The 22,893-nt window shown below is 39.6% G+C and overlaps 1 protein-coding gene across 7 annotated transcripts in view; it reads left to right on the top strand.

Annotated features, from left to right (window-relative positions):
* Positions 1-1,341: 1,341 nt before the first annotated feature.
* Positions 1,342-22,893, top strand: part of dzip1l (DAZ interacting zinc finger protein 1-like) — a 56,152-nt gene continuing 34,600 nt past the window's right edge. The window contains exons 1-2 of one of the 7 annotated variants that reach the window (XM_051923555.1): positions 1,342-1,417; positions 20,529-21,074. In XM_051923555.1, coding sequence (XP_051779515.1) covers positions 20,577-21,074 — 498 coding nt within the window. In that variant the 5' untranslated portion in view covers positions 1,342-1,417; positions 20,529-20,576. Of the gene's footprint in view, positions 1,418-5,436; positions 5,542-12,171; positions 12,380-16,194; positions 16,375-17,572; positions 17,671-20,528; positions 21,075-22,893 lie in introns of those variants that run through there. The other 6 variants (XM_028825727.2, XM_028825728.2, XR_007934226.1 and 3 more) reach the window with 6 other exon arrangements.

The following is a 22,893-nucleotide window of genomic DNA, read 5'->3' as shown; positions in this document are numbered from 1 at the left end:
GTAAAAACAAAGTATTATGAATCAGCAATGTTTCTCCATGGAATCAGATAAATCAGCTGACACAAGAGAAGTTAATACAATGTGTCACAGGGTGTGTTTGAAGTGCTCCTCTATATTGTACTCTGCTTTTTTCACTTTCCTAAAATATGGAACTCTGTTTTTTTAACTTTCCTAAAGTATAGACTATTCATTTTGGAGCTCATATTGTTTAGAAATGAATGAACTCATTTAATATAGTGTCTCACAATCACATTTTGCATTGTCAAGTAATTATAAAAGGTGCAAGCAGTTTGCTGATAAAGACTAAAGCTGATTTTAAAATTCTCAAAAAGCTATCTTCATCACAGCAACCAAATAGAGGAAAGACAAATATTGGAAATTATTGAGTCAAGGTAAATAGAACAATGGGAAATGACTGACAAAGACTTGAACAAAAGATGTCTCTTAATCTGTCATGTTTAATCAAAATTAAAATGTAAAAAATTATATTTAAAAGAACAAAGATGATCAATAATTTCATGGCTTTGTCACTTTCCAAAAGTATAAAAAGGCCCTCGCATCATTGGTGTGAGCATTTACTCCATGGCCAGTTTAACTGGAGAAACATATTAACAGGTAGAGTGACAATGAGGTCAGGATGAGAGGGAAGGGAGCTTGCTTCTTTATTTGCAAAGTTGATTGCCTGGGTTTCTGATGAAGCAACATATTTCTGTTTTCCTTATTTAATGATATATTTTGCCTTTTAGTGTCCGATGACTTATACAACCTGGGAGAAATCTTGTCCCATCTCAGCTTGGGTATGTCTCTGCAAAAAACAGAGGGGGGCCCTTGACATCACGGCTGGTCTTTGCTTCTTTGGTATGGCTGAACTATGACCTCTAGTGATGAAACAGAGTATCCTCGAGGAGTAATGCTATGGAGCATGCTTGATTAAACATCCATTTCTTATTGTGGGTTTTCACACAGATGAATAAATCCCCAGGTTAGGAAAATTCTGATTCCATATTGTCCTACCATACTGTATTTTTCGCATTTATGTACTGTATCTCAGAAAGATGAGCCACATCCAGGAAAATTGTGCCAATGAATTCCAAGTGTTCGTAGTTTGATTTTCACCTGATGAAGAGACAATGAGGCACAGTAAAATAATAGGTGCACACATGTTTCACTTTCTCTAGATTACTTTCATTCATAAGGTTGCCTAAACATGTTCTTATTCTCCCTTGGTTCCTTTCTCCTTATGCTTGTGACAAGATAAGTGCCACAGTTAGCATTTTCCTTTCACTCACTTAAAGTCTTCTGCCTTCCTGCTATTAACTTCTCTTATTTTATATCTTATATAGCACCTCTGACCCTCAAAGACTTCTACAAGGACAGATCAGCTGTTAAAGGTTTCTAGTTTCCCTGGAATGGACAGGTAAAACTAATGGTTTAATGTAATTTGTAAGATAGATCTATTTATGCCATGTACATAATAAGTTAATGCAGACAGTGTAGCATTATGGCTAAGACACTGAACAATGAGCCATAAGGTTGAAGGTTTATTTTCTATTTCTGACTCATTATGTGATCCTGAGTAATTCATTAAGCCGGCGTGTGCTTCAGTTGTAAAAAATGGATATAAACAATTATAATGAATACATTTCATGTAAACCGACTTGGATACAGTAACCTTTAGATTTTCATTAATGCTAATTCAATTTGGAGACATCATGGTTACAATATGGCTATCAATACTGCCTCACAGATCCAGTATCCTGAATTTGAAACCAATACTGGATTGCCGTTTGTGTGGAATATGCAGTTTCTCATTGGCTTTTTCTCCCTTATCCCAAAGATGATAATCTTAGGTGTCCTGGCAATTCTAAATCAGCCTTTTGTGAGTGGACCCTGTGAAGGCCTGGTGCACTCTCCAAAGCTAGTTCGTGGCTAAAGTGCTGGACTAAGCTTTGTCTTCTGCTATCTGTAATTGGATTTAAAGAGTTTAAAATGATATCAAATTTATATGGATTTTGAAATACTTTAATGCAAGAAATATAAAAGTGAATATTACAACAATTTGTCTAGTTCTACAATTGGAAGCCTTACAGTTTATCATTGTACATTGTATTACTTATGTTTAATTCAGATTTTCTTAGAAAAATTTACTTGGAAGTACAGTTACCTTACAATGATTGGACCTGATTTCAGCTCCTGGCTGGAGTGCCCTCTCTCTACCTGGGTTTTTACCCAGTCCAAAAACTTGACTGGCATCTTTATACTGAACATGAATATTTGTTTTGTCCTATTCAAGTTGCAGCCATAGAGGGTGTGGGTAGCATGGCTGAGTGAGAGAGAAACAGTCACTACCTGATATAATACCCTCCTCAGCTGATTCAGCTGAGTGAGTAAAGTTCCTTTTAGCTCAATTGGATATTTTGCTGCTTCTGAATTGGAGCCCCCAAGTTCATGGCCAGCTTTTCCTTGTGAGGACATGAAACACAGGAGAAGTGTGGCCCTCATCAATTCCTTATCAGTGAAAACATATTACTATATTTACCAGCATGGCATGGTGGTGCGGCTTGGAGGATATTCCAGCCAGATTACCTGTGCAGGAACACTCCTCACCCCATTATCCAAAATTAACTATGTTCTGTAGATTTGTTGCATGCATCCTCCGTTAGCCTTAAGGTTAGATAGGGCACTTGTCTTCCTCCTGTCAGAGTCTTCTCACTCTAGTAGTATCTGGTGTGCTACCTTGATTTTTGGGTTCAGAAAATGGATGACTGGAACTGAAATAGTTTAGAGCATTATTGTTGTTAAAAAGAGATGAAAAATATCCATCTGTGATATCTTCCAGAAAGCCAAACAATGAAGGGACACCAGCAGGTTTCCAGCAAATTACTTTTTTTTTTTTTACTAAACAGAATTAAACAAGAACAGTATCTCTTGCCCAGGCCTTATATAAGTAGATAAATCTGTTTGATTCCACTTTGATTTCTTCACTGGTTTTATAGTTCAAAGTCCTTAAGGTAGCTTGGTTTCTTAACATTCCTTTGGGACTGACGAATAGGCAGAGCTGCACTTTGAGTGTCCATGTCACTTGTTCCATTCACACTCGGTCCTTCCACATCCAAGACCACTGGGCTCATCACCATGTACAGAAAAACATCTTTAGGAATGTTAGTTACCTCTGCTGCTTAGGATACACCTATAGGCACATCTTCCCTAGTGTCTTCTAACCTAATGGTCTCTTCCAGAACTGCAAGAACCTGATCCACGTGTCTACTCACAATTTTGCCATCCCCAAGTTTGATCTCGTATGATACAGGACCAGTCACCTTTATTATTTCTTGTCATTACATAATAAATTTCTTGTCATTACCCAATCACCTTCAGAGAAGTGGTTGTCATGATTTTCTTTTTGCTTCCTTTGTTTGTGTTCCACCTTTTTCCTAAGGTCAGGACATACAAGGCCAAGTGTTAACCTCAGCTTACTACCCTGTTACATCTCTGCCAGAGAGAATCCAGTAATGGATTGGGTTGTAATCCTATAGCTGAATAATACTCTGACCACTTTATTATCTATATTTCCTTCTCTGGCTTTCTTCATCATTGCTTTCAAAGTCTGCACTGCTCTTTCACCTAAATTGTTTGAAGAGGCATAAGAGGTGCAGAGGTCTCATGAAGAATTCCATTCTTCTCCATGAATTCTTTAAATTCTAAACTCACAAAACAAAAAAACATTATCAGAAACTATCATTTCTGGCAGCTCTTGATTGCTGAAACTTTTTTGCAAGCAGTCAACAGTAACAGCTGCAGTGGAAGAAGATACAGAATACACATCTATCCATTTTGAATGAGCATCTATGACAAACAGGAAAATGTGACCCATAAATGGACCTTCATAGTCCATATGCAGTCTCTGCCATGGTTTGCTAGGCCATTCCCAGATTAGCAGAAGAGCAGTGGCTGGAGCATTCCTGTGTTCTAGAGACTTGGTACATGACTGAACAAGTGCTTTAATATTCCTGTCCAGGTCTGACCACTAAAAATAACTTCTATCCATGGCCTTCATTCATAATATACCTAGATGACACTGATGTAACTAAGTCAGCACTACCTCATGGCCTTTTTTGGAATAAAGACACGAGACACCCATGAAATGCAACCATCTTGTACATTCAGTTCAAAGTTCCTATCGATATATGGCACAGATTTAGGCCCTGTTGTGGCTTTTAAATAAACTCCCTTACCTTTGCTAAGACTGGATCTTTGCCTGTCCATCTGCACACCTCTGCTACTGATACGAAAGGTGTATCAGCTATCATCAGCACTCTGTCATCTTGGTGTTTGGGTGGATGTGCTACTGACAAGGGAAAATTAATTAGTGCATCTGAATTTCCACAGTGGCGCAGTGGGTAGCGCTGCAGCCTCGCAGTTAGGAGACCCGGGTTCACTTCCCGAGTCCTCCCTGCGTGGAGTTTGCATGTTCTCCCCATGTCTGTGTGGGTTTCCTCTGGGTACTCCGGTTTACTCCCACAGTCCAAAGACATGCAGGTTAGCTGCATTGGCGATTCTAAACTGTCCCTAGTGTCTGCTTGGTGTGTGAGTATGTGTGTGTGAGTGCGCGCCCTGCCCGGGGTTTGTTTCCTGCCTTGCGCCCTGTGTTGGCTGGGATTGGCTCCAGCAGACCCCTGTGACCCTGTAGTTAGGATACAGTGGGTTGGATAATGGATGGATGAATTATGATCTCATATTTGTAAGCTTGTAAGGTTACTGACCACCTCTGAATGCTCAGTGAAACCATCTGTGGGACTGCCTTCATTTCATGAAAATGGGCCAGAAGAGGTTTATGATCTGTGCAAATGGTAAATTTCCTTCCATAGATGTGTTATCCAGGCCCTCTACATCAAGCTGAGAATAGTTCCATTCATCTGGCTTTAGACTTCTAGACATGAAACATATGGGTCTTTCTTGTTCATCAGGCATCCTGTGTGACAGGACAGAACCCACCCGATAAAGTGATGCATTTCAAGCCAAAATGAGGCCTTTCAGACTGCCATATTCTACCAGTACCTCAGAGGATTGAGGGAGCTTTTAGAATTTTTTCAAAACCAGGCTCTTGCTCTATCCCCCAAAACCATTTAACTTCTTTCTTCAACAGCTTATGTAATGGGACTAATAAAGTTGAAATGTTTGGGACATATCTATTATAATAGTTCAATAACCCTAAATATGATTTCAGCTCAGTTACTCTGGTTGGTGCGGGTGCCCTGTGAATAGTTTCTACATTATTTGGAATTGGGTGAAGCCCTGTAGAATCTACTTGATTACCCAGAAACTCAACTTCTCCCTGTAGGAATTCACATTTACTTCTCTTTAGCCATAAGCCTTCTCCTTCTAACCTTCTAAATACTTCTCTCAGTGTTAGCAGATGCTCCTGATCATTACAGCCTGTCACCAGGATATCGTCCAGATAAATGGCTACATGTTCAAGTCCCTGCAGCAAACCCTTCATGATTCCTTGAAAAATTGTGGGACTGGAGGACAACACAAAAGGTAGCTGATTTACTGAAAATAATTCTTTATGTGTGTTGATGGTGACATATTTCTTCATCTAGAGTTATCTATTGGTATGCATGACTTAGTTCATACTAAATTTCTCACTACTAGAAAGCTTTTCACACAAATTCTCAGTTTTTGGAATTGGATACTGCACTAGTTTGGACACCACATTGACAGTAACTTTGTAGTCTCCACAGAACCACACAGACCCATCTTGCTTTAAAGCATGAACTATTGGAGCATCACATACACAGAATTTTACAGGCTTAATGATATTTTCCTTAAGGAGTCCATCAAATTCAGCCTCCACCTTTTGCCTCACTGCAATAGGTACTGACCTTGCCTTAAAAAACCTGGGTGTTATTCCCTTATCCACATAAATTTTAGCTTGCGGACCTTGCCAGGTCCCCAACTCTTCTTTAAAAACAATCTCATTTTGTGTCAACACCTCCTGAACTTTGTTTCTGTCTCTGACAATCTGTTTTTTTTTTTTTCCCCAGTCTACATGTAATTCTTTAATCCATCCACAGCCCATCAGGTTTGGGTCTTTACCTGCCACCATTACCAGTGGTAACAGTTTAAGAAACTGACAATATTGAACAGTCACATTTGTAGAACCAAGCACATTAACCTTCTCTTCTGTATAGGTCTTCAGATGAAGGGAACACCTCCTTAATGCCGACTCTTTTACACCAGCCCCTAATTTTGAATGCTCATCTCAAGTCATTATAGTTACACTACATCCACTGTTCACTTCAAAGATCATAGGGGCACTGTTAATTGTTAACATCAAGGTAAATGGTGCAACCTTTGGGATTTTTGATTTCCTTTAGATTATACATGGTAAATATATCCTCTGCATCACTGGAATCTGTTTCAGTAATGTGACATACTTTTTGTTTTTCCTCTGTTTAGCTCTGCTTCTGTTTTAACCATATCAACAGGTGACTGGGCCCTGCACTCTTTTCTAATATGGCCCTTCCTGCAACATTTGTGGTATTTTCATTTAAGAACCAACATTCTGAGGCTCTGTGTTCGCTTCCACATCTGTAACATGTTTTCAGATGGTCCCTATCCCACAATGACTGCTTTGAGACCAACTTGTACACTGCCAACTGATTTGTGCACTTTGCATAAGCCCCCTCACTTGCTTTTAACTGTCCTTCCAAGTCCTGCACATCTTTTGTTGGCTGTTTCCATTGCTTATGCCACTTTTAAGGCTTTCCCAAAAGTTAATTCAGGCGCTGCTAACAAAAAACGTTAAGATGCGATTGTCTTCGATGACACAAACCAACCAGTCCTGTAGCATACCCGCCAGTCTCGTAGCATTTTAACTTATCCCCATAACTGCAATATTGTGTAAGCTCACGAAGAACTGCCTCATTCTTGGTTACACTTTCATTTGCCTTCTTCTTTGTGGAATTGAATCTAAACCTTTGTACAATTTCACTGGGTTTTGGGTTAAAATGATTTCTTAATAGTTTTACTAATTCCTCATATGTTTTATCTCTTCAGGCCTTAGCAAACTCCTCCTTAGACTGTATGTTTGACTTCCTACTGAGTTCAGCAGAATCGCACATTTCTTAGCTGCCTCTGTTATCTCTGTTACTTCAAAAATATGCGACAACACTGCACAATATTTCTTCCACGTCTGACCATGACTATCGAAGAGTTATAGATTCTATCTACCATTGTAGCCATGATGATGGATACCTCTATTTTTTCAATTCTTCTGCTATCTTTTCAAAATGATTTCCCTTTAAGTCTGATTTCCTCATCACCAATCCTTCAGAAAGACAAATGATGAAGGAACACTAGCAGGTTTCCAGCAAATGATTTTATTTTTATCATAACACTGCATCACTCCTAAACAATATCCAACCACACTGGAAGTTTTCCAGCGCCCCCAAAAAAACCTAAACTGACAATCCCCCCCCCCCCCCCAAATAATATAAAGCAAATCTAGATAATGATCTGTTAATACACCTACATTTGATTGTCCCCCACATCATCCATCATCAATACTATGGGTATACCTCCACTCAGATGCACTTATACCATGCATGTCTTTGGGATGTGAGAAGAAAATTGGACTACTCAGAAAAATGCAGGTACAGAGGAACCAGACTCTAACCAAATGGTGTCTGTGCTGGGAATTGGTAAACAGGACTTCATAACCATGAGACAGCAGTGCAAATCATTGCGCCACCTCGAAGGCAACTTTGTAAAATGAAAATAACTAAATTATAGCAATGAATAAAGATTATATTCAAACTTACTTTAATCAGAATTTGTTGCTCTCTTAGAAACGAAATGCCAAAGTTGGTTGAACTTGCAATATACAGCAAAGTTCAAAAAGTAATATTTTCCTGCTGCTAGCCTGACCTGAGTGTACTATTCTGTGGTTGGCTATAATCTCAAACCCTTAGGGTGGACAATTTCAGAGCCATGTCAGAGAAAAGTTGTGATGGTAAAATTGAATTAAAAAACCCATATGTTATACATTTGTAATTCACACTAATTTGATCACATTAAAGAAGTACAATTATACAGCAGCTTTAATTGTGGAAGCTTGTTCTCGCCACTCAACAAAAAATTTTATTGTGTTATTTTGCAAAAGATTTGTGTTATTTCACAAAAGCATTGCATTATTTCACAATAATTATTGCATAACTTCACAAGGTTCATAGGTTTTGTTTTAACCTAGTTGCCTAATTAGAAAACAATCCTTGCCAATAACAGGTCTTATTTAATATCATGACTTGTTAGTGTTTTAACTCTGCAATGTCAGATCATTCTTAAATTGTAGATTTTTTCCCTTTCTAATGATAATTTCCAAATGATTTGAAGCCTGAAATGGATGAGTAATTTTAAATTCTTCACTTTCTCGTCAGTTTCCTTCTGAATACTTTATTAAACCAAATAATACACAATGAATACACAAAGGTGTAAAAGCAGGCAAACTACATGAAGAACTGCTGGTTCCTTTGTCATTTGCATCTTATTGCTATTAAGGAGTAATTAAGAACAGTGAATGCAGCTGTTTAAGACTAAAATAACAATTTAAGACTCAAAATCTTAACAAGCGATTCAACTAAAATGAAGCAGAAAAATGTCACTTGAGCAATAAGTGCTTCATCACTAATAAATGACTGGCAATAGGACAATTTATCAGGGCCATCCAGGATGTGTGGTGGCATCTGTAGAGAGTGATTTTTTTGTCATACTGCTCTTCCTGATTGGCATTCCGGTTGCCTGGCACCTCAGTCCTTTCTTCAACACCTAATATTCTCCGGTAAGGTGGCAAACGATCTTGATGCAGGAATAGGGTGACATCTGTACCCAGTACACCACCTAACCCACGCTCTTGAGCACTTGGCATGGCCATACCCACGCACTGTTGAATTTTGGGAAGAGGTGCTTTTTTGGTCAGGGATTATATACCCGCACTTGGTCACTAGGGCAGTATGGGTATCCCCTTGCTCTTAATGCTACTTTTGCGTTAGGCCTGCCTTGTGCAGATATTCCCATGTAAATGTGTGGGCCTTGTCGATTTGGTCCTGAAGACAACAAGCAATTTTTAGATCTAGACTGCTGCACTCCCCTTTCCAGTGGCAAACCATATTTGAGAGAGGCAAAGGTCCTCAATTCCCAGTCCATCCTTAACAGGGCACAGGCACACAGCATAGACTCCTACAACCGATGTCAGGCATGCCAGGAGAACCAAAGGCAGTTGCTTATCCTGATTGTGTTGGTCCTTGTTGATCTCCATAAACAAACTGAGCAGATAAGGTACGGATGAACCTCTCAGCCAAGCTGTAGCTCTGGGGTTGGAGCTGAGTGGTGCGTATTTTGAGCAGAAGACTGTACACACAATGAAAAACTGTACTTTCAAAATTAAAAGTTCAAAATTGGAGTTCCAGCAGCAAACTAAACTTACTAAACATGCCCTCAACAATGGCATTAACCATGGTTTCTGTACGTTGATTAGGGATCGGGTATGCCTCCGGCCACTTGGAGAAATAGTCTACCCCAACAAGGATGTACTTATTACTCTGTACAGAATGGGGAAAAGGCCCCTGTATGTCTTGCCTGAATCATTCCATGGAAAGACCAACTTAATATTGTTGGAGGGGGGTAATTGATTGTCCATTGGGCCCTTTGCAAGCTGTACACACATCACTGTGGCAGCAGTGATCTTTGGCATCTTGTCAGCACTGCCCCCAGTAAAACATATGTTGGTTTTGCTTCAGCATCTTACTGACCCCAAAGTGCCAAGACCCCACACCGCTATGCACAGACCTAAGGACATCAACTTGCACACCCTTTGGCATTATCACCTGTCAAGTGGCTTTTCGTATAGCAGGGGCTCGCCATCTTCTCATTAACACTCAAATTGTCAAGCTATGCCCAGAAGCCCTTAACAGTCAGACCCTCCTCCCAATAAGGGAAGCCCATCATGACAAAGTCCATTATCAGTTTGAAAATTGCTAGTGTGTTGCACAGCCCAAATAGAAGCACTCAGAATTGCCCAAACCCACCCCCGATTAAGAGTGCAGTTTTCTCTTTGGCTTTCAGGGCCAGCTCCACCTTCCAGTAACCACTTTTTAAATCTAGTGTGGAGAACCAATGCAACCTTGACACCAAATTAAGGGCTTCATCAATTCAGGGATGCACATATGAGTCTTTTCATGTAACTACATTCAACCAGTGATAATCAATGCAAAAATGCCATTCTCCTGACTTACTTTTAATCAAAACAAGGGAGCACCAAGGAGAATCTAACAGCTTGATAATTCTGTCATTCAACATGTTGAGAACCAGCCGATCTGCCACACCAGGGGGATATGCCACTGAGGTTGTTTGATTGGATGTACATCTCCTGTGTCGATGTAGTAGTGGATGAGGTGGGTTTGGCCAATGACCTTAGGGGAGGTTGTGAAACAGTCTCCAAATTCTACCAATACATCCCTAAGTCTTTGTCACTGTGGTTCCATCAGTCACTGGCAGCTTCTTTCCAAGAGGTCTTCAAGAGTGTCATTTCATCACCCACCATTATTGATTGCAAGGGAGACTGATAGTGTGTGGAGGAGGGCCTGACCAAGACTAACAGCCCATCAAATGGCAGAGTGCACTGCCGGGTATCAAAAGGGTCTCTTGGCCGAAGTCAATTGGAGCCTGGGCTTTAGTTAAAAAGATTCTTCCCAAAATGCAAGGCTCCCAGATTTTTGCTACTCAAACTGGAAATGTCCAAACATGTCCTCCTATTCTTAGCAGAGTGGTGGTGCGGCCCTCTATCATTAAGTCTCTGGGCCCCAAGAGAGTTGCCGGGCAGAAAGGACAAAATCGGTGAAGACCCGGGTTGCCCGCAACAGCAGCAGGTTGGGGGAGTAGCGAAGGAAGATGATGCTAAAACAAGCTTCAGTCTCACTGGGAGAGTTCTTCCACTGGCCTCCTCTCCCAGGCACATACCATGGTCATGCAGTGCCTGGCAATGCATCCTTTCCTGCTCTCTCTTGCAACCCTCAGTATTGGTCAATTCACCCTCACATGCCAGTTTGAATTTAACGGCATTCTTGAGCGCCTTTTCTAGAGTTGCGGGTCAGGCAAGTTGTGCATGGTGGTGCAGTGCTTTAGGCTCATGTCCATGGAGAAATGCATAATGTGCCAATTTGTCTCAGACCCTGCAGGGAAAATGTGTATAAGCTTACCCTACCTGCCCCTGTACTTTCATAACAAAAGTTCCCAGGTGCTGACCAGGCCACTGAGTTCATTCATGCAGTTGCATTTCCAATCCTAATATAGTTTCCTTCTGCCCGAGCCAACACTCAATGGCCTTCAAAAGCTGTCCAAAGTCTATTAAATCCTCCTGTGGAACATTCTCAAGGACTTTCAAAAACCTCCTCTTTCAATCCTGCCACCAAGTGCACTGCTCTATCCTTGGTCATAACACCCACACCTGTTCACCTCTGTCACAACTTGGAACCTGTTCCAAAGACTTCCCAGCTGCCAGTACCACTGTAGCACCCCAGTTTCAACCTAGGAACTTTGTTCCTTTCCCTTGAAGATCTTGGTTCTTCATATCCACCAACTGGTTCTTCTTTGCATTGCAGTAACCACGGGGGGAAGAAAATTCGTCATCAGCCATTATCATGCTTTCTGAGTCCTGCGACAGCGGTCTCAATGGGATGGCTTTTCCCGCTTCTGACACCAGTGTAATGTCCATTTCCAGGTGGGAGAAATAAACCACATGAGCAAGTGGCTGTAGCAATCCAAAAGAAAGTTAGTTTTTTTTATTGCTCTTTTTTGAACTAGCAGACTACAAACAAATGGTGCCCTAACATAGAAGACAACCACGTGTTAACCACCCACAAAACTACTTTACCAGCTTATTTTTTTCTCTTTTTGCATCAAACACTTCTTTAACAATTTCTGTCCACCCCACCCCAAGCATCCCAGTGACTGCTTTCTTCGAAAGTGGTTGATCAAGCTCCTCTGCCCTCCCCTCTCCGAGATGCCTAACGTTAGATTAGGCGTGCCGCTTGTCGTTAGGGTGCGTGCTGCTCTTGGAAACGCAGCACCCAGCTGCACCCAGACGCACCGCCATCTCCATGGAAACCGCGTCTTAGCGCTGTACTAGTTCCCCCTGGTTTGAGCCCATAAGCGGTGAATTTGTCATGGGATTCTGCATGGTTATATTCAATACCAGATATGTATTCCCCCTTTAGTTACTTGGCGGCGTAACAATTCTATACTGTCAGGTTGAGGGCGGAACTGAAAAGCAGTTGAGCATACGACTCCCAGTCAGCGCACAAAAGGAGCGCTTATACAGGTACGGTGATTTTTGTCTTCGCGGTTTTGATTTTCTTTCACATCAGTGATTCCTAGCGACTTTTCATGAGGTCAAGCTCGTTTCTTTTATATCAAATTACCTTTCTGCAGACTGTACGCTGCAGCCTATAGCGTTTCCTTCAACCGATTCTCCGCATCCACTTCCTGTGATTCATTATTCACGTCTCACTTTCTTTATCATCAACACAATATTCTCTGTCAGACACGCGTTTTCGTTTCCTACCAGGTGCTCTTCAGACCCCTGTTGTTTATCAATCTCCAGATCAGTTCCTTCACAGCTTTAGAGTCGGGGAGACCAGGGTTTCACATTTCTAGAACTTTCAATTTGAAGTTAAAATATAAAGGCTGCATCTGTTTTGTAATAGTAGTGTGATGCTATCAGCACTTTTCCACCGAGTATTTGAATTTGGATGATCGTTGCTTGCACGTCTTCCGGTGGAAATATACGATTTACGTACTTCTTTAGCTTCTTCGCACTCACCTTGCCACTGTTTTCTTTAACAGCGCAGTATACATACAGTAAACGCGGACACACTTCTCTGTTTATATGCAGTATTACTTTAAGAAAGATAAATAATTCTGCAGATGTCACAAACTGATTTTTCGGATTCGCTAACAACTGCTGGAAAGCGTCCTCATATGGTTTAATAATCTGAAAGACAAGATGTGTATTATAGTCGGTTATTTAAACCCGCTTAAGTAAGGTAACCCATCAAACAATTCTCCAGTTCGCTTAAGCTTACTAAGGATAACAGGAACCTAGAGCCTAGCCTAGTAACAATGGGCGCAAAGAAGGAAACGATCTGACAGTACCAACAATGCAGCATTTTGGGTTCGAATCCTGAATTTGGTCCTTTTCTCCCGGTGTCTTCGTTATTTTTTTAAACAATGTTCCATTATTCCACCCACATCACAAAAGACATTTAGATTTGGATAATTGGTGATTTCAAATTGTCCATGTGCACGTTCAGATGTATGCACATTTATACATTTGTGATTTGTGCAAGCTTTTCGCAGGCTGCATGAGCGCTGATATAATACACTTCCTCTATTTTTCAGTAAAATATTCCAACTGCTAGACTGACAGATTCAGTCATCTTTAATAGATTTACCGTTATCCCAGTGACAACTCTTCCACCTCCAGTGGCAGGCACTCCTGCTATCCTACTCGTCTTCCATGAACAGCTAGTGACTGGAGGGCAACGTTTGCGGCGGCAGTAACCCTTGCAGAACAAAGGCTATTGGAGCGTAAAGCGCGTGAAGGAGAAACCTTTTTATTGTGTGGTATTACTGACGGTTCTCAAGAAGTGGACAGTGATAGCATGACAGGTACTGCTTCTAGTTATAGTGAAATATAAGGAATTTTTTTATTTTGCTTAAACAATAAAGTACGACGTCTGTATGTGCGTGATCTGACAAGACTGTTCAGCACCTTTCAGTTCAGCTAATCTCCAGGACGTAAGACTGGTGTACCAGATTCAGACGATCCCGTGTAGGATTTCAGTCAGTTCATATGTGACGACATGTTATGTTTGTGACTTAGCTCAGCAGGCGTGCACAGCAGCGAATCCAGCAACACACACCAAGACTCAGTTCCAGGTTTCCCATGTGGTTTTATGTCAGCTGTGCAGAGTGTGTGTGTTTTTACACTTAATTCTTATATCAAGACGTAACTCAATACTGTTGGTCAACAAAACTTTACTTAAAACACGGAAAACAAATCATGAATGAAAATCATTTCAGCTAACTTCTCAGATGTTTGCATATTGTTATCAACATTAGTGAAAAAACCTTTTTGAAAACAGAACTTTTATAAGACATTGATAGATTCTCAATGGTTTACTACACCTAAATATAAGTTTATGCTGTAGAAAGGGACACTGAAGCAATAAACAACTTGACAGTATCTCTACATAATAGTTGAAGTGTATTGGTAGCCTGACATAATTGCCTAGAATCTTCAAATTCCTGCATAATAAGCCTACTTTATTTTTAAATTTTATTGACAATATTTTTATCTTTTGTTTCCTTAGTACCTGGTACTGTGAAAATAATTCAGTCCCATAATTATTTTTAAAAATAGTTTCCCCCTTTATCTCTCCTCCTCTCTCTTTCACTTTGTCTCAAAACGGATAGTTGAAATATCATACTTTTTTACATATTACATAGCATACTCTCTGCTGTTTCTTGTGTTGTGCTCTGATGGTTATCAAGTATACTTGTAATGTATGACATGACACACTGTTTCTTTTTCTATACTGCTCATCATCTCAGATGACTTTTTTGTGGTGTTTGTGACTATATATAAACCTAGTCTCACACAGCTTGCTGTTTTTGTGTAGTGCCTATTCAAGTCTAGGCTAATCTCTGACATTAAATACTATTTTGGTCTGTGAGTCACAAATAACAACTATGTGGGGCATGAACAATAATTCAAGCTCCACAACCCACTCCCCCTAAGTATCCCTGCCCCTGTGTAAGTGTGTGTGCATTAATGTGCCCTGTGTTGGTGTGTTGCTATGCCCAGGGCTGTTTTGTAACTTGTCTTCAGTGCTATACGATTAGACTCCAAGTCTGAATTGGATTAAATGGATTTGAAAATGTTATGCCATTACTTCAGCACAGACGCAAACACTGAGCACTTTATTTCCGTTTTAAATCTAGTGCCAGGCTCTACTGTATTGAATTAGTTTATCACAACTTTCAAATGAGTCCCAGTTTTGAAAGTTTACTTATCATGTCGATGCATGGCATTTTGTTAATTTAAAGAGGATTATTAAGAGTCACAGATTGCAACATAGATTTTCTGATAGTCTGCTGAGAGGGCAGCAGGACGTCAAAGACAGGTGCCACTGAACGTTTACTGCACCAGTCATTTACAAAACCAGGCCTGATCGACTTTTTAAGATACCCAATATCTCTGTGAGCAAGACTCAATATGGTTGTTAGTTGTTACTTAGTATCTGATGCTGGAAGGTAATATTGTGCGATGAAAAAGCCCCATGTGATCTTATTCATTTTGTGACTCAGAACCTCTTGTTACCAGCCAGTGTCCTGTATGCATCACTTTTACTGGAAAAGAAATAGACAACCCCTGTTTACCATTAGAGATCATGTGTAATACAGCTAATTCATATTTGCACATTTTCAGGCATGTTCAAAATGAGTATATTCCTTCTAGCTTAATATTTTCAAATATATACTGTAAAATTCTAAATAAATACATTGAACAGTTCAAAATATACTGTAGTATGGGATGGGATGGAATTGAATTAAAGTATGGGAGTGGAATCTAGGATGCTGGATTCAGAACACAGTACTAACCATTGTGCCACTATGGCCACCAATCCCTGCGATGCACTGGTGCCCGGTACATGGATTGCTTCTAACTTGCCAAGTATTTAGCATTTGCGTTTCATGGGTTTTGGGTTTGCCAGGCTGTCTGGTCACTGTGTAGATTTTCTTCATACCTTTCATGCCCATGTGGCTTTTATCCAGGTGCACTAGCTTCCTTTGTGCCCTTCTTCCACATGCAGATTAGTCTACTTGGTTGTCTGCCGTGTGTCTGTCTGGATAGAAATGTGAACATCCTCAGGCTTGGTTCCTGCCTTACACTCAGTGGTTAAAGGGTAGGTTCCAGTCTTTGTAACTCAGTTGTTTCAAAATTAAAATTTCAATAATTATTTTATATATTGTCTAAAGGTGTTCACCTTGGTCTATTTTTGTATTTATGCTTGGTAAGAAAACTCCTGTGGAGGAGTGAAGGTTGCAGGAAATGGACCTGAGGTGTTGGCATCTGTTTACCTGCTCCATTGTGTACTTTCAAAAACAAAGGCAGAGTCTCCCAGGGAACATGAGATATTAATACTGTGTTATGTGGCTGAGACGCTAACATACCTGCTGAACAACACACTGTGTGGTTCTTTCATGGGCCCTGTATCAAGCCATGTTTGAATTATAAGAATGAATTGGCAGGTAAGAATGTGGATGTGTCTGGTGCTATACATTAAAATTAAACCTAGACTGAAACGCAAATGTATGTCTCTTGATGGATAAACCAATAATTTCATCAGCAAAAAATATTCTTTTGTATAGATTTTTGTTTTGTTTTGTAAAGCATCCTAGTATGGTGTAATCTAAAAGGTGCCATTTAAAATAAAGATTAAAATTAGTGAGAAGGATGGTTCTTTGGAAGGATTTCCTCACTTGCATTTTACATTTTAAAGAGAGAAAAAAATTACGCTGGGATTTGTAAGTGTTAAATTAAAATAAGTGTTTAATGTTTTTTGAAAACCTACAAGGAAATGTCAAAAAAGAAAGAAAAGATATGTTAACTACAGTAGGAGCCTCATGCATGTTATCGGTTGTCTTTTATTACAAGGCTTGACTGCTGTTTCTGTAAGGGAGACAAATGTATTCTGTTCATGAGGGACAAAATTCAAAACAGACATTACCACTTAACTGTTAATTATTGTATAAGTAGTAGTATTATAGGATGTAATGTCTGACTGAAATTTAGTAGACAGAGTTGCTATGTTGCTTTAAAAACAATTAAAATGAAAATGCCATACAATACTTGACATGTGTAATCTGAGTGGCCTACTGGCACTGTGGAGACTGCTTTTGTTCTGCAGGACCCAAGTTGCCTCTATATAGAGTCTGTGTGTTCTCATTGTTTAATTTGTCCCAGTCTCCAAAGATGTTGTATTATATGGTTGTCATAGTTGCATCTAACTAGATGTATTTTAAGTATGTCCTGCAATAAATGAATACCCCATCATTTTTATTGTGCCAACTGCAGCTGAAATAGGCTCAAGTTCCTTGTGACCCAAACTGAATAAATTGGTGTTGGATGGGTGCACAGAAGAAATCCTGCAGTCATTTAAAATGCCCCATGAGTAAAATTAGTAAGCATTTCCAAAGTGTTTTATAGCATTTTATTTACAGATTTCTTTTCAAGTCAGTCTAGTATGCATGGTGTGAGCTTGCATTAATTCTATTTAAAGAGTCCTTAACTGATGTTTCACTTTAACAATACACACCAGTTTCCTGTAAGACCAGCTTATCATTTATCATATCAGCATGTTGTTTTACCATGTTGAGCCATGGGCAGGGCTTTGTTAACTTTGTAGTCAGCGTGCAGGTAACCAAGCGTCTGTCCTGCACACACAACACATCCTAAAGCTACCTGTGGACAGCATAGTGCCCTTAAGCAGAAGGTCCTTGGGAAACCTGCAGGTTGATTTTGAATTTCTTCTGTACATCATTCATGTCTCATTTTTCTTTTTTATTTATATTTGCCTTTCTTTATAAGTGATATAAATATGAGTTTTCTGATGTTGCTTTAGAATTTCAATAATTAATTGCTGACTACTAAACAAACCAAAGCAGTTCCATATCAAAAGCTTTTTTTTTTTTTAAAATTCAGTGTTGAGTCAGCTATGTAATGTTGCCTCTTCGTCTAAGTTTATACTGAAAGCCTTAAGTTACTGTCCTTGTGCTTCATTAATTACAACATGAAGGCAGAAATTAATTGCAAGCTTTTGAGTTCAAAGGTCATGTTAGTAGGAATGCTAGGTATTTGAGGTATGAAATCATTTTGATGATGACTAAAACTGGTTATTGGAGCTGGGGTATGGCAGATTAGTAAATATGTAAGAAAATATGGAATTGAATAAAATAAAAAATGTAACTAAAGAATGTTAGCTTGATTTGTCCCTCTTAATTGGACTTGTGTAAATGTACCCTGTGACAGCCAGGTGTCCCATCCAAGTTTGGTTCATGCCTTTTGTGCAGATTTCAGCTCCTATGGCCTTTTTTTTGGAAAGAGTTGAATTTTAATACATTGAATGAATACATTACTGGGTGGCTATCAATGGGCTTTAACATCAACAATGTTTTTTGTACATTTGTTTTCTTTGTAGATCTTCACTTGTGCTTATGCAACTGTACTGACAACTAAATTGCAATGTCCATTCAGGGAAATTGGTGAATAGTGGTAAAAATAACAAGGAATATTCTGGAAGGATGTTATTTGGCTATGAAGGTGTGTGACAACAGAATGTCAAAGTGGCTCATTCTGCGTTCTAAAAGAGTCACCTTAAAGTCTCCGTAAGGTGTTGTGTAAAATATATATATATTTTAGCCTTGGCTGGTATCTCATACTTAAATGGAGTCAGAAACTGAATGCATTTGTGAAAGTGTGTGAAAGAAGATTGATTCTTTGGACCAGAGAATTTAGGCATGCCTTCTGGTGGGCCTACACCAGGGATGTTCATATTCTGTCCTGGCAGGCAATACATATAGCTGCAGATTTTTGTTCCAGGTGCCAGCAGCCCACTATACAATGTGGTCCCAGTTATTCCTGTGAATTTATCAATAAAATATTTGTAAATAAATGGAAGAGAAATAAGTGAAAGCCAGAATTATTAACCATATCTGGGAAATAAGAAACTACAGTATTGGAATAACTGACATGGCAGAATGAAAGCAGTAACCAGCCATAAAATCAAATAGCAAATTTAATTATCAAAAGAGAATTAAGAAACTGGATTGGAACAAAAACCTGCTGTCCTATTGAACTGTCCCATTAGGACCCTATAGTGATTATGTGGTTGCCACACCATGCTAAATAATATTTGGAGTCTGTACATTCCTCTAGCGTTCATGTAGTGTTTCTGAAGTTTTCTTTTTCATACCAAATATGTGAAGGTTAGGCTGATTGGCAAAATGGAATTGAGTGTGATTGCAGATTTGTACAATACAATAGTCAGGGGTTGGTTCCTGCCATGCCTATGCTTGATGCTCCCAAAGTAGACTTAGATAAATTTAGTCAATGAAAATGGTATCCTCTAGCTAATGAAAAAAAAACCATTTTGGTTCAAATGCATTGTTTTTTTGAGTCAGATGGCCATACACCATGTATAAAAGACAAAAATGCCTGTTAATTTAAAGGTAACCTTACGATCATTGGTTGCTAGAATAAATGTATAAACAACAAACACCGCTACAAATATTACCATATACTTAATAAGAGATTGTGTTTATATATACAGAATTGAAGATACCCACCCATGTCTCAAGCACAAATTGTTTTCATACATCGTTATTTTGAAAGAAAGGGAAAAAACGATCTTGAGCACCATCTTACTGTATGGACTTGGAGCCATAATGTTGGGAGGAATGTGAAATCTGTTATCTCCTTTCCACTGAGGAAATTTTAGGTTTTGCAGCTTGTAGTTCAGAATACATGGACAGTACAGAGGTCATATTTTTCACGATCCAACAGGAGCTACAGATCCTGCCTTGATACCTACACCTGACTGACAATAGCATTAAGATTTAATTTCAAAGTGACAGAAAATACATTATGCTTAGGAGAGTGGATTTAATTCTCAGCCCACAGGTTAGGTTGGTCCTGTGTGGGTGAATATATATATGTAAATGTTCTGTGAGATCAAATGTTGCCCTGTCCAGGGTTGGATAGTGCATTTGTGACCCTGTGATGGACAGATGGGTTTAGATTGTGAATGAACTGACATAAAAGAACTTCAATAACTTGAACTCGTATAGTCATTTATGACATCTATATACCTTCCTCAGTATCTGTTAGAGATATGGGATGTGCATTATATATTCATTTTGCTGATTCAAATTACAACAGACTGATTGATATTTATGGAAGCCACATTCAGGGTTGGTTATCACCTTATGCCTGACATTTCCTGCGTAAAATTGTCCTTCCCATGACTGTAAAATTGGTGGATGGCTTTTGTGTTTAATTAGGTGTCAGTTTTATCTTAAATACCTTGCAAATCACAAGTATTTATTCTACACTTTATATTTTTCTGATAATGAAAGCACCTGGCAGTTCAACAGCTCAGTGATTGAAAGGTGGGGATTAAACATCCAGCTTTCTGGATTTCAGTCCATTTCCAAAGCCAGTAGGCAACACTGTCTGTGTCCTTTTCTTTAATGTTTAATGGAGCTATCTGTCTACTGACCAGGGTATCCAGGTTCATTCTTCCATTACCTACTGTGTACTCACTGCTCTGCTGTCTTTTTGTGATCATTGCTGACACCAAATGCCAGTGCCATTGACTGTAGCTCCCTTTTCTTTTTGTTTTCAGTCTTATTACAGAAACTCCTTCTACCCACTTCCTCTGATTCACCCCAAGATGCACGGTAAAGTTTCATCCAGGGTTCCGCATACCTCCTTCAGCATGATGGAGCAGCCTTTACTGACTTTTGGCTTCCGGGCACGGCGGGATGGCATTGATTGGCGCCGGTTCAGTGCTCTGGATGTGGAGCGCGTGGCGAGAGAGATGGATGTGCAAACTCTACAGGACTACTTGGACAGCGTAACCTTCTGTAATCTGGACTCAGAACGCTGTCCACATTGCCGCAATCCTCTGGACCCAGTGCTGCTTAAGGTGTTTCGCATGTCACAGCTCACCACAGAATATCTCCTGTACAGTCAAGAATACCTGAATGCCAAAGCAGCAGAGCAAGAAGAAAAGCTGGTACAGCTCATAGAAGAGCAGGAGCATCAACGGCTGGAGATCTCCAAACTGCAGAGTAAGCTGCAGGCTACCCGTCAAGAAAGCCACAATCGTAAGAAGATGATTGCCTCCCAGCAGCTGCTTCTACAAGCTGGAGCTAATAACTATCATAAGGTACTACATAGTGTGGTTTACACAATGTTTGTCTCTGTTTCTTTTATCAAGCAGGATCACAAGTGATGAGAATGAATCTCTAGCTGAAAGCCTTGCAATGAGAGAAAAACCACCAAACCACATTTTCTTTGTGATTATTTGAAATAATCCAACTATATCAATGTGGAAGGCTGTGTGGGATTGCCTCTCTCAGGTTGAAATCCTGACCCCATAAGAGACACCCTGCTCCAGACCAGTTGGATTAGTTAAGTGTTTGTGTGTTTATGTGAGTGTTCTCCTGCGATGGACATGTGCCCTGCCCAAGTGTTTGTTCCTTTTCTAGTGCCCTGTGCTTGCTGGGATAGGCTGACTATGACTGGTTCTTGACTTTTTTTTTCCATTTTTTATTGATTTTATTGAAATCACACAACATTCCATACAAATACATCAATTTTACAAGAATAGGATTGAAAACAAATCAACCCCGACCTCTGAGAAAGAGAGCATGGCCAGCAGAATAAAACTTAAACCTAGTAAAAATAAGCAAATAGATAAATTAATAAGTGAATATAGATAAATGAAGAAGTCAAAAAAAAGAGTGAATCTGCTTCCTCAGTGCTTTAAAAGCTTATTCTAAAATGTTATTGATTACATCCTGCCAGGTTTGGAGAAATTTCTGCACAGATCCTCTAAGTGGAAATTTTATTTTTTCCAATTTCAAATAATATATAACATCAGTTACCCAATGACTTAAAAGGGGAGAGTTAGAATTCTTCCAGTTGAGCAAGATAAGTCTACGTGCCAATAGTGTAGTAAAGGCAATCCTTTGTCCTTTGTCCTTCTCCACTTTAAGCCCATCTGGAAGAACACCAAACACAGCTGTTAATGGGTTAGGAGGGATTGTGACACCAAGGCTGTCTGAAAGGCATTTAAAAATCTTGGTCCAAAATGATGTTAATTTGGTGCAGGCCCAAAACATGTGAACCAGTGAGGCTGGAACTTGATTGCAGCGTTCGCAGGTTGGCTCTTGCCCTGGAAACATTTTGGACAATTTTAAGCGAGACAGATTTGCTCGATATATAATTTTTAGTTTAACTGTATACTTTGCACATATGGAGCTCGAGTGAATTCTCTGCATTGCTACCTTCCACTCCTTTTCTGATATGTTGAGGGAGAGATCCTTTTCCCATTGTCCTCTTGGATCTTTGAAAGGGAGGGACTGTAAAATGGTTTTATATATTGCAGAGATGCTAAGTCCTTGAAACCGATGAATATATTTTCCAGCACAGAGGGAGGTGGGAGATGAGGGAAATTGGGCAGGTTCTGTTTAACAAAGTTTCTAATTTGAAGACTTTTGATTGTTGAAGCTGAGAGAGGTTTTGGATTCTCGTGACATCAATGTAGTAATAGTAAGAGTAGTAAAAGTAGTATTAGAATAAAATGAATATATAAATGGATATTGCCTTACAATCTTCCCATCTGCTCTCTATTAGTAAATGGTATCAAATATCGGTAGCACAGTAGTTTGTGTTGCTGTCTCTCACATTCGTATACCAAGAATCCAGTTCTGGCTCAGTGATTAGTTGTTTTTCCATTGTTAACCTGCACATATGTACACCTAATTATGATTTGGTTCTCCATTTGGAGTTATTTAATGCTGATGACTCTGGAATAGGTCCCAGCTCTCTGCTACCCTGTATAGAAAAAATGAGTTCAGACAACAATTGGATGAATGGAATATCAAATCTCACAGATCATGTAGACATATCCATCCATCCATTATCCCCCTACTATATCCTAACTACAGGGTCACGGGGGTCTGCTGGAGCCAATCCCAGCC

This window comes from Erpetoichthys calabaricus, chromosome 2 (assembly GCF_900747795.2).
Source record: "Erpetoichthys calabaricus chromosome 2, fErpCal1.3, whole genome shotgun sequence".
In the NCBI taxonomy this organism is placed as follows: Eukaryota; Metazoa; Chordata; class Cladistia; order Polypteriformes; family Polypteridae; genus Erpetoichthys; species Erpetoichthys calabaricus.
The sequence above is the reverse complement of the archived record's forward strand: the minus strand, read 5'-3'. Positions and strand labels throughout refer to the sequence as shown.